This window comes from Chroicocephalus ridibundus, chromosome 4, assembly GCF_963924245.1.
Source record: "Chroicocephalus ridibundus chromosome 4, bChrRid1.1, whole genome shotgun sequence".
In the NCBI taxonomy this organism is placed as follows: Eukaryota; Metazoa; Chordata; class Aves; order Charadriiformes; family Laridae; genus Chroicocephalus; species Chroicocephalus ridibundus.
The window spans coordinates 12,534,283-12,549,683 of NC_086287.1; the positions used below are offsets into that span (position 1 = coordinate 12,534,283).

At 36.6% G+C, this 15,401-nt stretch overlaps 1 protein-coding gene across 14 annotated transcripts in view; it reads left to right on the forward strand.

Annotated features, from left to right (window-relative positions):
- The window catches only part of IRAG1 (inositol 1,4,5-triphosphate receptor associated 1), a 97,963-nt gene that overhangs the window by 44,879 nt on the left and 37,683 nt on the right, over positions 1-15,401 (forward strand). For 11 of the 14 annotated variants that reach the window (XM_063331925.1, XM_063331922.1, XM_063331923.1 and 8 more), the window contains 3 exons: positions 5,677-5,774; positions 6,234-6,297; positions 10,411-10,599. In XM_063331925.1, coding sequence (XP_063187995.1) covers positions 10,531-10,599 — 69 coding nt within the window. In that variant the 5' untranslated portion in view covers positions 5,677-5,774; positions 6,234-6,297; positions 10,411-10,530. Of the gene's footprint in view, positions 1-5,676; positions 5,775-6,233; positions 6,298-9,639; positions 9,694-10,410; positions 10,600-15,401 lie in introns of all 14 variants that reach the window. The other 3 variants (XM_063331928.1, XM_063331935.1, XM_063331934.1) reach the window with 2 other exon arrangements.

Genomic DNA, 15,401 nt, shown 5'->3' on the forward strand with positions numbered 1-15,401 from the left:
ATGTATCAGCAGGGTGGTGGTGGGAGGGAATTACTGTGGGGGTAATTAAACACTGGATCAGATCTACCAGAAATTCTGCAATTTCTGTTCTTGGAAGTTCTCAAGTTCCAACTGGACATAGTCCAAAGAAACTTAATCTAGTTGCTTCAGTGCTGACCCTGCTTCAAGGAGGAGATTGGTCCAAATGACCTTCCAACCTAAAGAATTCCTTGATTCTTGGAATTGATCCTCCAGTCTGGCCATCATACAGGAACATAAGTTAACTGTAGTCAAATTAGCAGTCAGCAAAGTCCACACAATGCCTGAGTATTTGAATAAGTTGGTACTATAGTTATTCCTTTCCTGTTGTACAGCAATATTTTTTAAAAACTCAGTGGAATTGGATTCATAGTTCTTTTCTCATAAACAAGGAAGTGGGACGCATTTATGCTCTCTTTTGGGTGTGTTGATTATTGCAGTGCAACAAACAAAAATGTGTACATGTGTCACTAAAGTAGGCAACTGTGAATTGGATTTTGTCCAGGAAGCATAAAATAAAAATAAAATACTTATTTTGCTGCTTTGCCATTTATCTATGCAAGATGGAGGGCTTAGTATAATCTCCCTGCTTGAAAGACTTCAGTTGCATATTAGGATCCCAAAGCAAGCTGTTTATTGTTGGTTTGTTCAACAAAGTGTGCCCTCTGGGATTACCCCTTGTAATTGGGAAAGAAAGAATTTTGTTTAATATCTTCATTTGGAAAATTTTTTGCTTGACTAGCAACAAGACTCTTGGGTCACTAAGCAATAGTGTTCTGCCCTAATTGCCTTCAACTTATTTATGTTTCTAAGTTAGGCTTTTGGTAGTTGTTTTTTCCAAATTATATAAAGTTGATATCCAGCTGTCCTGGAAAACAGAATAGTTTATAGAATGGTTATATGTAAAAATTGCATTTGAAAATATTACTTCACGTAACAACCTTAAGGTCTTTCTTAAACAAGAATGAATCGTCGCCAAAGTACACAAATATTTTTTCCCCCCTGATTTTATCTGTCTCCCCTTCCCACAAGCAAATTTGTTCTCTTTTTACATTAACTAAGAATATAGTCAAGTGGCAATTTGAGAAAATAATGTCTCAAGTTCCCAACTCTGCCTACATCATAGACAAAAATAAACGTGTAACTAGAATGTGATGTATAATACATGCAGTCCAGACAGTAGAAACATATCTAGGTTCCTCCAAATCTGTGAGGAGTCAAAGAAAAAGAAACACAAATGACTCTGTTACCAAGTACATGATGCTCATTTAGGCAGAAGCATGTTTGGTGGTAATATTATCTCCTGGTGTTCTTAATACTACTATCACTAGCAATTTCTGTTGGGCAATTTATCAATGCACAAGTCCTGCATCAGAGGGGTTGTTCAGGACCACGGAATAAAGATTGATGCTGCCTCCTAAAAAAATTTGCATGTTTCTTTCAAATAGTAAGTTTTTTAGGAGAAGAGAGCAACATTTTTTACTTGCATATCATTTTCAACTTTTTTTTGATTTTCCCCTATTTTAAGGTCACTGCCTTTATGTTATAAGACAATAGGTTTTTCTCCAGCTACTTCCTAGCTCTAGATTGCCTGTGAACTACCCTCCTGAATGACACTTAATGTACTTTTCTCCCACTCTTATTTCACACTTTCTTATATGCTGTTCCTTATGCTTAGAAATCTTTATTCTCCATGCCAAATATCCACCCACTCCATGTTCGCGTTCTTCCTTTAAACTGCTTTTCCTTAAAGTCTATCAAAAATAATCTGCAAGTTAAGAAACATATCAACTCTGCCTTGAAATATGACAGTCTTCTGGTCATCTGATTTGCTACTGCAGGCTGAATTCTTTAACTTGTGCATAATACTGAATAAATCGGGGCCCGATTTTGCCTTAATATCACATGTACTATCTTTTTCAGCATTTTTTTTAAGTACCCCAAAGTTTAGCCCAGCTGGTTTCCTAGAGGCCATCTGGATGAGTTCTGCTGCTTGTTGTCTTGTTCTTGTCATTCTAGCTGAAAGCCCACCAATAGAAAAAAAAAATGAGGTCAGTAAGAAGCAGGATGAGGTAAAATTTTTGTTTGCAAGTTAAAAGAACTTATGGAAAGAGCTATCTATAAATTTTAGACTGGTGGTGGTGGGGTTGCATTGTGAGGGCTTTTTTGCTTGTGGTTTTTGTGGTGTGTGGAGGTTTTTGGGTGGTTTCTGTTGGTTTTTTTCACAAACCAAGGGGAAAAAGTTGCTGAAATGATAAAAGCAAATTTGTTTAGGAGTGATTAGTTGAAATTTAAAATGTGGGAGGCATATCTGAAAACTTCTGGGTGGTAACATCTGTTAGGCAGTTATGACTATTTTATGACCTAGTCTGGCATGTAGCGTGCTTGTGCACTTTGTTCTTCATGTGTAGGTTATGTGACTTTGGAAGGCAATTTCCTGTGAGGTAAAAGATCTACCATAGTTAAAATTGTAAATCTCTAACCAGTTCATTGTTGGAGAGCTTTCTCTAAATAAGGATTTGAGCATAAATATTTAGTAAACTCAGTGAAATATATATGTGGCTTTCACTATTATGTTTTGAAGGAGTGAAAATATGGCTTCATATTCACTTCAATTTCTTCTACTTTCTGAAGAACCTTGTTTGCTTTTGGCTAAGAAATATGCGCAAGTACTTGGAGAGCAATAAAAGAACAAAACAGATGGTGTAGATAGCAAAAAAAAAAAAAAAGAAAAGAAAAAGAAATGAGAGAGATACATGCATTGTTCTCTTTTGCCACATAGTCTTTGGCCATCTACTCTGGAGAGAATGTCTTAAAAATGACCCTGGAAACAGCTGCCAGTTAAGTGACCCTGGGAACAGCTGCCAGTTAAATTAATGTATCTGTAGTTTGTGCTGGATGCAAGCCATTGAACGAGGGAGAACATATGGGTAAAAGCCTTCAGGTCTGGAATCCCTGAGGAAGTGTCACCTCCCTTTGGTTCTCCTGCGACAGCTGTCCTGCTGTCTCCAGCATGGGATATGGGGAGTGCCAGGTTCTTGCAGTGGCGTAACCGGGGAGAAGCCTCTGCTCGAAGAACCTGGCAGATCTGTCCTTCCCCATAACTCCCTTTGGCTGTCCTTTCCATACGAGAGCTGGGTCCAGTATCCTAGGCACATATTTAACCAGATAAAATTACGTTATTGGAGTTTTGTCTTAAGCCAATTAGTTCAAAGAAGACCCCAGAATGAATAAAAACTACAAATGAATCAGAAAATATTTTTTGTGAACTTTTTAAACTTGTGTACAATTCTTAAACCCATTTGCTTTCACAGGGAGGTAATGCTACTTATAACCTCATTTCCGTAAATTCTTTTTAGTGCTAAATAAAAACAATACCTGAAAACAAAGACTGCATCCAAACCCAGAGTAATTTATAAAAGTTTGATTCACACAATGTTAAATCTTAACTGCCCCTAAAAAAAGTGGAATCAGGAACCTTTCAGGCTGCCTAAAATACACTTACCTTAAAAGAAAATCCTATCTTTTTTTTTTTTTTTAATCTGGGTTTAGTAGTCTAAAAAGTTAGTGAAATACTGGTCCTTAGTATTTCTGAAATAGGTACATTCTTCAGTTGTTTGCTGATTGTCTGCAGCATAAAATTCAGCCTAGAATTCTTGAAAAAATAAAAAGATTGTAAGCCACTCCTCTGACTGCTTTGCTGCAAGGGAAGTAAACCTAAACACTGGCTGCTAACAAAACAAAAATTGTAAGTATTTTTAAAACAAATAAAGCTGGCTGAAAGTATTTCACAGGAAAAATGCTATTTTCAGATACAGTTGTGATCTTTTAGTAAGTCTTAAATTTCCATTTAACTATGTTAAAATAATTGTTTGTTAGTGAAATCTGGTCCAATTGATTTTTCTCTTAATGTATCAGGGAAAAGCCTAAAGCCGGGACCAGAATGGATTCTATTGCAATTAAGTACATAACTCCCAGAAAACATCATCCATTAACTCTGTGGAAGTTAGTTATTAGATTTCTTGAAACTCTCATATGAAATATTAGATACATAATCAAACCAAATGCCTTCTTGTAGGAGTTGTTCTTGTTGGTAATGGACCATCACCACCTCTCACCCCAAACTTTTTGTTTTTCAGTCTCAGCAGAGTGTCATAACTAGCCATTACTAGAGGTATTCTCCTGAGTGCTCCCAATAAGATCAGGCCGGACATGCATCAAAAGAACATTTTACTTTCTGCCTTTCCGTTCTCTTATTCAAGCAGATTATTGATAACCATCAAGTTTTATGTGTTCCTGAGCTATGAGGAAAACAGGAAGCAGAAAAGGAGATTCTTTCCTGTCACGCTGCTCTGTAAAGCAAGTCCTATGTGGGTAGCTTGTAGTCCTGAGGAAGACTGTACCTAGAGTTTGAGACAGAAGTTTTTTAGAAGCTGGGGGATGTTTGCTGTATTCTTCTCACGCTTTTGTTAGTTTCTTCCTTTAAAATATTTTTGTGACAGAATTATTCACATTTACCACTTGTCTATGGGGTTGCAACCTGGAAGCATTCCGATTGTCAAGAGGTATTTAAGTCGCTCAAGAATTAATCTCAATACTTCTTAGAATGAAAACAGATGCTTCAAATTCACGTAGTAGTTGCATACACTTCGCATGCCCCAGCGGTATTGGTCTGTATCTTATAGACAGAAACACCACTTTGTCTTCCAGATTTTACCTTGTACAGTTGTATGAATATTAATGTGGGTACAACTCAGGTCATTACTGTTATCACAGAGATGCCTTATATTAGTCCTGGGGCTATGACTATGTTTTTTGGGAAACTGACTGAAGAAGTATCCTAATATCTTGCAAACTTAAGTATTTAATATGAGAAACCACTTTCTTGTCATAGAAGTTAGATGCAGTAGGAAACAGTCAATTTTTTTCTGTGTTGCAGACAATAAATAGTCTTCCAGTTTCCATGTAGTATCTCTTGCCACATAGGGTAATGATGTAAATGAGTCAACTGTAATTGTGGTTTTCTCTTTTTTCTTTTCCAGTGAATGTTTCTATTATACAAAAATTTTGAAGTCCTAGTGCAAAATATTAAAAGTTTTCTATTAAGATATTCTGGATCTGGTTTTATAGGTCTTGTTTGGGTTTTTTTTTTATTGTGGTGTTGTTTTTTAAAAATTTTTTGAGATAGCTAATGTATGCCAACAAACTTTGTTTGCGTATCTTAAATACTATAACCACGCTTTGTGTTTGAAAACTTATTCTGTGGTACAAACATAAGAAAACACCCTGTTTTGCTCATGCTTGGTTTGAATGAAGTAAGTTCAGTGGGTTTTATGTACTTTGAAGCTGCAAAACCTAATTCAAAATGCTACATGAATTTTATATGCTTTTAGAGCTATACAAAAAGTGTGCAAAAAGATACCTTTCTAATATGGTAATGTTTTACAACCCCTTTGCAAGACGACAAAGAAAAGAGTTGCAAAAAGCAGCTCAGAATTGTGTAGTTCAGCTGTGTTCATGAGTATGCAACTCCCATTGTTGATAAATGAGAGTTGCTTGACTTGACTGTAGGCAGTATGAGGTCAAGAAATATTAATAAGATGCTTTATTAACTGTTTATTTCTGCTGTTTTTATATATCCTTGTTGTGATGTGACAGAGCATTTGAGGTCAACTGCCAAGCTATCAGTGGAGATGGAGTAAAGCACCTTTGTCTAAGCCCTCGCTAACACGGTCCTCAGCCGTGACTCAGAGAGGGTAAGTTAACTGATTATACTTAGCTTTCTCTACTATGGTAAAATGAGTTGCAGAGAGAGCACACTGAAAGCCAAGGGCCTCTAAATACTTTTCCCTTTTATGGAATAGAGCTCCCAGATCACCATTTCCTGGAGATTGTACTCTAAGCCTGCACAGTGGTTAAAGAAAGTTCTCTGCATTCACTGATCTATATCTGACTACAAATTTGAGCTCAGGGGATCATTCTTTTCCCAACTATTTTAAGCAGTAAGTTTACAATAACAGACCAAAATGTTAAAAAGCACTTCATCCTCTCTTCTTTCTTTTTCTTACTTTTTTTCTTTACATTGTACATTGTACAAAGAAATGTACATTTCTTACATTTCTTTACATTCTTTACATCTTACTATGGGAATAAGCAGAATCTGGTAAATCGGATAGTAATTTATTGTTTGGTTTTTTTTAAAACTCATTTTGTAGGTGCAAAACACTCGTGCAGACTAAGGTTGTAGATCTTCACCCACATCCACTCTTCTTATGACATGTGAGTTAATCTCTGCAAATATTTAATTTTTAAAAGGTGATTTTGAAGCTCTTACAATTTCTAAAAGACTGGAATATTTTCTGGGGGAAGGGGGTGTCATTTGCTCTGATAAAACACTGCAATAATCTCATTACATCCTTTCTAGGATAGAGGTAGGACAGACAGAGTTTGATCAATGCCTAACAAAAGGAACAAAAGAGTCTTGACATTGTCCTGGTGACTGGGATGCTAACATGCGCGTATGCATCTTGGCTGTTTTTTAAAGTGCGGATGTATTTTTTAATCTGTCCTTTCAGTATCTTCAGGGACAATAATTACAGTTTTTTCAGTTGGTATCTCACTGTATTGCGTGTATTGTTAACATATCATTTCCTCCTTTGACTGAAACATGTTTATGCTTGTGGAAAGGAGATAAAGCTGGCAAAGCTAATGGCAGGATGATTCCAAAGGCAGTTCAGCTAGCACATGAGTCAGGCTTAGAACTAGAATAGTCATGCTCTCTGCACTTTGGCTCAGGGTTCAGTAAGGCTGTAAACTGTTTTTGTAGATAGAGGTGTGAATTTCTGTAGGTTCCAGGGCTGTACTCTTCCCTAATGCTCTACTGAAGAAGAAAAAAACATTAACTTCCAGGGAAATAAATTTTCTAAGGACATTCCTGTTCTTCCTACAGTTGTGAGATGCAGAGAAGCTACTCTAATTCTTGTTAGAGTATTCTCATGAAGCCCCCTTTTTCTATATATTTTGACTCTCACTGACATTTAATAGGGCTATTTTCATTGCCCAATCAAATAGGTATAAGGTCACTTCAGCAGTGATGGAAAAAGAACGTTTATTCACTAGTGTCTTAAGATTCCATCATATTTCCATCCATAGGAAAGGCAAAAACCTTTGCCTTTCCTACTAGTATCAGAAGGCAGTAATCGATACAGAAAATGGCAGAACTCCCTGCACAGCATGGATCAAAAAGGTGGCTCCATTGGTTATATTCATTTGCATTTACAAGATGTGATGTTTGTACTGGTTAAGCATTATAAAGTCTTTAAAGGATCTGGTTTTCAGAACTCTGCACAGGTTAAAAACGAGCTTTTAGATTGAAAAAATAATAATTCGGGAGTTCTAAATCATATAGCTTATTAATTGAACTATGTCCTTGTATATTTTGTTGAAAGACCAATAAGTAGTAGCCCTTACTTTGGCACCTTAGACGACTACAGCTGTGTAGTCAAGGTGTGCAAAGACTGCATTTGTTTTAAGAAGCCTCAGAATATGAATAAATATATGCAAGCTTTTGCTGCTCCAATACAGTCCTCAGTGCTGCGGTTTTGTGGAGAGATATTAGGAAAAAATGGAAAGTCAGAAGAAGAAATTTTCCTACTGATGAGCACTATGAAGGCTTGGAGCTTTTTCCTATTTGCAGGATAGCTGTTTAAGGAAGACAGAGTAAGGCTCTAATTGTGTCAGAGATGGACTGAACTCAGTCCCCTCCAAATCTGGGGGTTGTTAAGGTGGCGGAAATTCATCTTTCTACCCTCCATTCTCCCTTGGCTGTACTTTCTGTGCTGCATCTCTAAGACAACACAGCTCGGGATTTGTCCCTTTCTATTCTTAGACAAGCCTGTTGAATTTTTTTTTTCTTCTAAAGTTTTTTTTTTTTTCCTTTTTTAAATCTGAAAAATGAACTGAAACTTGATGTGCTTAATAGCTCTTGTTTCAATATGACTTGCATTGCTTTTTTAAGTTTCGTATGTACTAGGAACTCAGCTAAAACCAGTAATAAACCACTTTGATGCAATAGCTTATACAACTCCATGTAGGACTGCAAATACGCTTTGGCCATGACTTGAAACATTCCTGATTTTTCAGGCCCAGCATTCTGTTGAGTTGAGCCAATCAGAACCATTATAAATTCATAAGGCGAACACGAAGAGGGATTAGATAAACAGCCAAATTTGTATCTTCTCATTTTTGTTTTTGTTTTAATTTGAGTTCTTGCAAACTCAGAAATTGCATAGGATGCCAGGATTTTGTTACAGAGATGAAAAGCAAGTCCATGTCACTTTTCTTAGTTACCTCGCTCCTATCATGTCTTCATGTGTTGTTAATAGTTGGTGACTGTTGTTTGATACGAAAATACTTAACTGTTGAAACACACAGATGTTTAATGTTACTGCTATCTGCCTAATCTCTGTGGGTTTATTAAAATATATATAATCATAAATGTCTGTTTTCCGTCATATTAGGGACTTTAAAGATATTTTGCCTTAATAAACATTTTAAAATCTTCTTTTTATTCATAGAAAGTTTACTCTTATTTGAAGTCAGAGGTGGGTAAAATCACGATACAAACATGAGCTTTCAATTATTCCATTAGAGCTATAAATTCACCTGTAATGGGTTCATAAAGTCTACAAAAGCTTGAAACATGCTGTTCCTGCAGCATGTACTCTCTGAAAAAAATCATGCTCGCTGTTCAAAGAAAGTCTTTACTTTAGTCTTCATAATGATGTCCTATATGCTGCATCTTTTCCACAGTCTTTATCAAAGAATTTCAATGAAATAATTATTTTTTTCTGAACACAATAATATTTGTATAGAGATCATTGTTGCAATCTAGTAGTTCTGCATTAAATTTCATGTTATGTGGCTTTCTATTCATCTTCTAGTAAAAGAGAAAATTAAGTAAGTTTCCAATATAATGTGAAATAAATCTAATAAAAGCATGGGCCTTAGCTGCTTCTGTGGTCCAAAGTTTTCACACATTCTGTAGGTTTTACAACACTGAATTTTTTCTGTGAAAGCTGAGGTGAAGAACTTGTCACTACTGAGGCTGCTTCAGTATTTCCTGTGAATGGTTTTGTTTTTTGTTTTTTTTTTCTTTCTTTTTTTTTAAATTAACACAAGTATTTCAACAATTTTAAGTGTTAGCCTCAATAAATCGACATGTTCCTGAATACATTTTTTTGCTCTTCCCTGAAACAGAAAGGAAAACTGCAGAAGGTTAATCTTACAACGCTGCTAAGTCCTTTCAACTTCAAATCATCTCCCCGTCTCAGCCACTTTGTTCCATCTGTCTTGATTTCCAGAACAGTAAAAGAATGGAGATGAGATTAGTAATTCCTGTTTGGGAGAAGATAATGTGTTTTTGAGGTTGAACCTCTGCTTGTTGGGTATATTTATCTCCCTGGCATGCTATTGAAGTTGTTATATTACCGTTTGAGTGTATAGCTCACACAGCTGTGAATTAACTGTAAAGGGAATATAGTTAGCACTCATTAGTCCTGGCAGAAACTGCGTACCAGATTGTCTCTGATTCTCTGATACTGCATTGTCTGTCGTCTGTAGGCACCACCAAGGAGTTGAATGATTTATTTATGAGGATTGTTCCTTAACTATCCGGTAGGTGTCATAGTAAGTCTTGTAATGCCTACACTGTAGCTATAAGGATTAGTACTTAACATTTCTCATCTTCAGACTTCTGTACAGGGTTTAATGCTAGTAATACCCTTATGAAGGCGGTAGCTCCCGTTGATACTAATAACAATATTTTTTTCAGCTAATAGGCAGTGATTTTTTAATTATTTTTTTCCATTTGGGCATTATTGCTGATTTGCTTCAGAATTGTCTTGCACAGTGTTGTCTTGTGCAGATGGACACAAAGTCTTCGCACAATTCACCCAGGCCTCGCTTTTGCTCAAAGGAAGAGTGCCACCATCTGGGTTTCCAGTTTTACTCCTTTCTTTGAGATCTGAGATCACAATCTATAGCATTAGGACTTTGTTAGTTACTAAAAGGCATATTACAGATATTCAGGATGCTGTTTTCTTCTTAGAGGATTTTTAGAGAGGGTAGTTTAGTCACAGCCGAAACAGTCATAGTAACAAAAAAAATAATCTGTGAAATGGAGGGGAGAGATGGAAAGAGCAACAAGAATGGAAGGTTGTCCATTTTGAATGTATTTACTATGTTATACTTGATCTTGAAAGCTTTAGTTAATAAAACACAAGATAGCATTTTTAATTTTAAACCTTAATACTGTTTGTTATTATAAAGTGGTCTCAGTGTTAAAGCATAGAGTTTTAAACGGATTTTACTTGTGTTTTTGGCATCTAACAGCCTGCAGATCACAAGGCCTCTCAGCGCTTATGCCTTCAGGCTAACTTGAAACAGATATTCTCAGCAGTGCATGGTCCTGTTAATCCGCATTGCAGTTCCACGTGCTTCACACTGTTCACCATGCCTACCTTACCTGAAGACAAGGGACAATCAAAAGGGGCACAACACAACAGTTCTCCTCCAGCCAAAGTAAGCACTCTTGCAAATGTGTTTTCTGACACTTACTGGAAACCTGAGTCTGAAACCTCTTTGTGTATATTTAGGAGTTTATAAAATAACATCTACTCATTGATACGTGTTGGTGGTTTTTGATTAATTGATGAAGCTATGCAAAATCTTTCAGTTGATATTCTTAGAATTCTTCAAATATTTTATAGACTAAGGAATGAGAACTGAAGTTGCTCAAGCACTTGTTTATCAATTTAATCTGGAGGCTTATATGTCTGTCTGTTCTGAACCATTTATATCAAAGCTGTCCAAAAACGTCTTTTGTGATGTTTTTACAGAAAACTTTAACCTTTGAGAAAAGAGCTTAGGCTGGTAGTTCACAGTAGTATTGAAACATCTAGTGTTGCCTTTACAGATACAGAAGATGCTATGCAATTCACGTGTGTATGCCAGATGGAAAATTGTTTTCTGGTTTGTACACTTTCTCAGTGTTTAATTTGCCATAGTAGTAGCTGAACATGTACAGGAACTATACAGAGAAGGGGTGGGTGATCCCCAGACATATTCATCATTTTGCTACACAAATTTCCAGCATCTACATGTGTTATTTGCAGATAAATTTAAAAAGTCAATAAGAGATGATACTTCTCCCTTTTCAAGAATTTATACCACTGATAAAAAGTAATTTTATGTTCTAATAAAGTCAGGGCTTTTTTTAATTGTTAGCTTAGCTGAAGTAAAGAACTTTACTGTGATTACAAAATCGCAGGTTATCCAGATCATCCTGTTTTATGCAAACTGGTGTAAAGAAAGAGAGGATTTATAATCTGGCACATCCTCAGTTAAAAATGTATCACTGTCACTGGATTTGAGGACATTGTATTCTATGGTTTAGGTGAAAACATCCGCTACTTTAACGTTGTTGGAAAATACTGTCAACAGTGAGCCCTACACTGATTTGTCATGCATTCCATCTAAATTGCACATTGTGCTGAGTGTTAGTTTCCTGGCTTAAGATAAACACCCCAGATGGATGCAAGTTCATTAGACTAATAGCTGAGAACGTATATTAGGTCAAGAAGATTTTTTGTTTTACCTCACCCATGTGAATAGTATTTTAATACAAAAGACTTGCTGGGTAAAACATACCCAAACAGAACAAGTACAAAAAGCTAGCAGACATCAATGAATCTAATCCTAAACGTGCTTGTCAAATGGGGGAAATGAAGAATTTCAACCACCTAATCTAAGAAAAAATAATTAAAAGTAATATTTTAATGCATTATACAGACCTTTTAGAGGTAGGTCTTAAATGAACTATGATAATGTGATAGTTCATGAATCAGTTAACTGTGCAAAATTCTTTGTTTTAGATAAATCGTTGGTTTTAGGCACAAAGCAACAGTGGAAGGATTTTAACCAACACACTGCTCATGAGCCTACTTAAATTAAGGATTGCAACTAGACAATGTTGTGAGAATTTGATCGTGTTCATACCTGTTACCACTTTTGGGTCTTGCTGCAGTCCAAGTTCTACAGCATGACTATGTAATAAGTAAAATAGCTTATCATGGTGTAATAAAGACTTGCAAGCAAGGAGAGGGCATCAAAAGGAACTAACAACTGGCGGACAAGTCTTCTGCCATTGAACAAAGCTTTCCAAGCCTGGAATCTCATCTTATCTAAAGTGCTGTCTGGTGTCAGACTACCTCATTCTGTTTCAGGAGATACTTCCCCACCTTTTCCCTGCATGCACAAATGTCCACATGTTCACAAAACAGTTCTGAGAAAAAGAAAATGCACCTGAAATCACATGTAGTTTCTTGCTCACTTCAAGTATCTTTTACATGAAGGGAAGACCTGGGTTATATTGCTCAAATTCATTTTGAGAAAACAAATATGGTTTTCCATTTCAGTATTTCTTACAGCAGCCAATGTTCGCCATTCTGATCACCTCTAAACAACATTCATCAAAGTATTCATTAGGTCAGTGTTCCTGAGGGAAATAGATGTGAAATTCCCATTAACACAGGTGTGAGGGCAGTTAGCCTAATTCAAAGAACTTTATCCCCTTGTTTGAAATGTTAATGAAATTAAGAGTATGTTGTTGAACTCTTAGTTTGTGTGCTGTCATGTTACAGTAAGTATTGAACATTTTATAAGTATTTTATACAGAACTATTTCTCCCACCATAAATCATAGAACTACTTCACTCAGATGTCATTTTTAGTCATTCCCATATTTTAATTTAATTAATTTCATGTAGAATAATATGATATTATAATAAGCTTTCACTGATACCCTTAAAAACTGATTTCAGGTTTTTAGTATTAAAAATGTAATTTCTATATGTGTAATGTATACCTGCAACAAAGAAAATTACATCCTTACCAGTTATGTTAAGATTTATAGCGGCCTATAAATCTCCCTATACTTTCAGGGTTGGTTGTGAGCTGACATCTTTCCCTGTTTTTAAATCAAAAATCCCTGTTTCTGTTTCCAGCTTTCTCCTCTCTTTGTATCCCAAACACTATTTTACTGGATCTTCTGACTGATGAGAAAAATCTGTCTCAGATCTTCATAATATTTCTCATACACTGATTACTCCATCATTCATAGAATCATAGAATCATAGGGTTGGAAGTGACCTCTGGAGATCATCTAGTCCAACCCCCCTACCAGAGCAGGGTCACCCAGCGCAGGTTGCACCGGAACGCGTCCAGGCGGGTTTCGAATGTCTCCAGAGTTGGGGACTCCACCACCTCTCTGGGCAGCCTGTTCCAGTGCTCTGCCACCCCCAAAGTAAAGAAGTTCCTCCTCATGTTTAGGTGGAACTTCCTATGCTCAAGTTTGTGCCCATTACCTCTTGTCCTGTCCCCGGGCAAATCAAGCTTCTGCATTTATTTTTTTTTATTATCCCTATTTAAATTTGTGCTGTACTTTTATCAAATCACTGCATGGTATCTATTTTGTTCTGAAGGAGATGCCTCATGTTTATTTTGTCTTCTGGCTGTTTCAACTAAGTGCAGTTACAATTGAATTTCATTACCTTACTTGCTAAACTCTAAGCTAAACCCCATCTCACTCAAAAGACTTCTCTCTGAGATGCATAACTTTTTGAGGCCTTTCATGTAAGTATTTGTTTCAGGCCAAATTTGTTCTGAAATTCAGTCCAGACCCTTAATTAATTTCTAAGAATACGACCAGGTGGCAGAGGATATTTTTTTTTTCCCAGTGCTTTAAAGAATTCAGGTGGTATAAAGTAAAGCTTTATCATCTGACTGTCCTGGCAGGGTAGCTCTTTTAGCAGAGAGATTATTTCCCCGCATTACTGTTTAAATCTATCCAAATTTGGCTGGATTATAAAACTTTTAAATTAAAACACATTTTTCTGTATGCTTAGTGAGGGCTTGCTAGAGCTTAACAGCCAGAATCTCTGCATAACCTATCCACCCTGCTGAACCTCTTGGTTCTTCTGTTATGGACCGAACTGCTTATGCCATCTGCTCAGCCCTGCGCAAGCCTCCCTGCAAGACTAGATGGCACGGGATCATCCTTGTAAAGCATGTGGATCAGGTCCCACCTGAGCCATAGAGGTGGAGGCAGCTTTACCCTACATTTTTATGGGAGAAGGGCTTGGGACAATAAGGAAGCAAAGACTTGGTAGCAGGCAATCCCTGGTACTAGAAGGTGAGGCAGCTGTCAGGAATAGCTGAAGAGCAGACTTGTCTGGAAGCTAACACGGAGAGGGCAGTTACAGGCAGGCAATGGGAGGAGATGGAAAACTTCTGTATCATCTTTGTGCAGATGTACAACTGTGACACAGCTTAAGCTTCCTGTTAGAGCTTCTCTTCCAAGACAGGCGTATAGCAGCCTGAGTACTCTTCAGAGTATAAAGGTTTCTTTTTATTCAAACCAGCTGGCCCTGCAAAGAGCTTCATGCTCTAGCTCTTCCTGCCCCTCTCCTGTACAAATGTAATGCAATAGGAGGCATCAGTTTCCACCTCTGTTGAACTGCTATAGCTGCTGACCATGATTTAATGTATTCTACCTGACCTGAACTAGCCTTGGCTACAGCCTTTTTCTTTTTCTTTTTTTTTTTTTTTTCCTTTTCATTTTAATGAGCTGGTTTTAAGAGTCCTAAAATGGACTTGAGTGACTTTAAGGCTGATGTTACGTCATTCCAAAGCTTTTGCTCTTTGGCAGTCATGAGATTAGTATAAACAACGTACATGTGTACTTAGCTGCTTTGCCCCACAAGCAGGGCAAGGCAGTCCCCTGAATTTTTGTCATTGGCTGCTAGACAAAATATATTATAACATTTTCAAGAATACTACTAAAAATTGCTTTCAAACTATTATCATACAATGTCAGTTGTGCACTTGCATCACAATAGATTATGCTTTTACATTCTAACATTCCCAGTATTACAAAGATATTTTTCTTAAACTTAAACCTTCATGTTATTTTCTTGGCATGTTTCCTGTCCTGCCTTCCTGTGACTGGGAAGGAACTGCCAAGGAACATCATATGAGAATTATGAGTATGGAAGTGTAGAGCTCCATGGAATGTATTTATTTTAGTAAAAAAAGAAACTATTTACAACAGAATCAAGAATCCTAAATCAGATGTCCAGACCAAAGCATATTTTATTGCCTTTGAGAAGGAAGAAGGGTTATACTATATACTTCAATACTATACCATTTTCAAAATGTTTCTAGAATTCTTTGAATTGATCAGAAAATACATTATTTCAGCAGGAGTAAAATGCAGCACTGGGAGCGACGTTGAAAGGAGCTCCATTGTATCTGATAGATATTAGC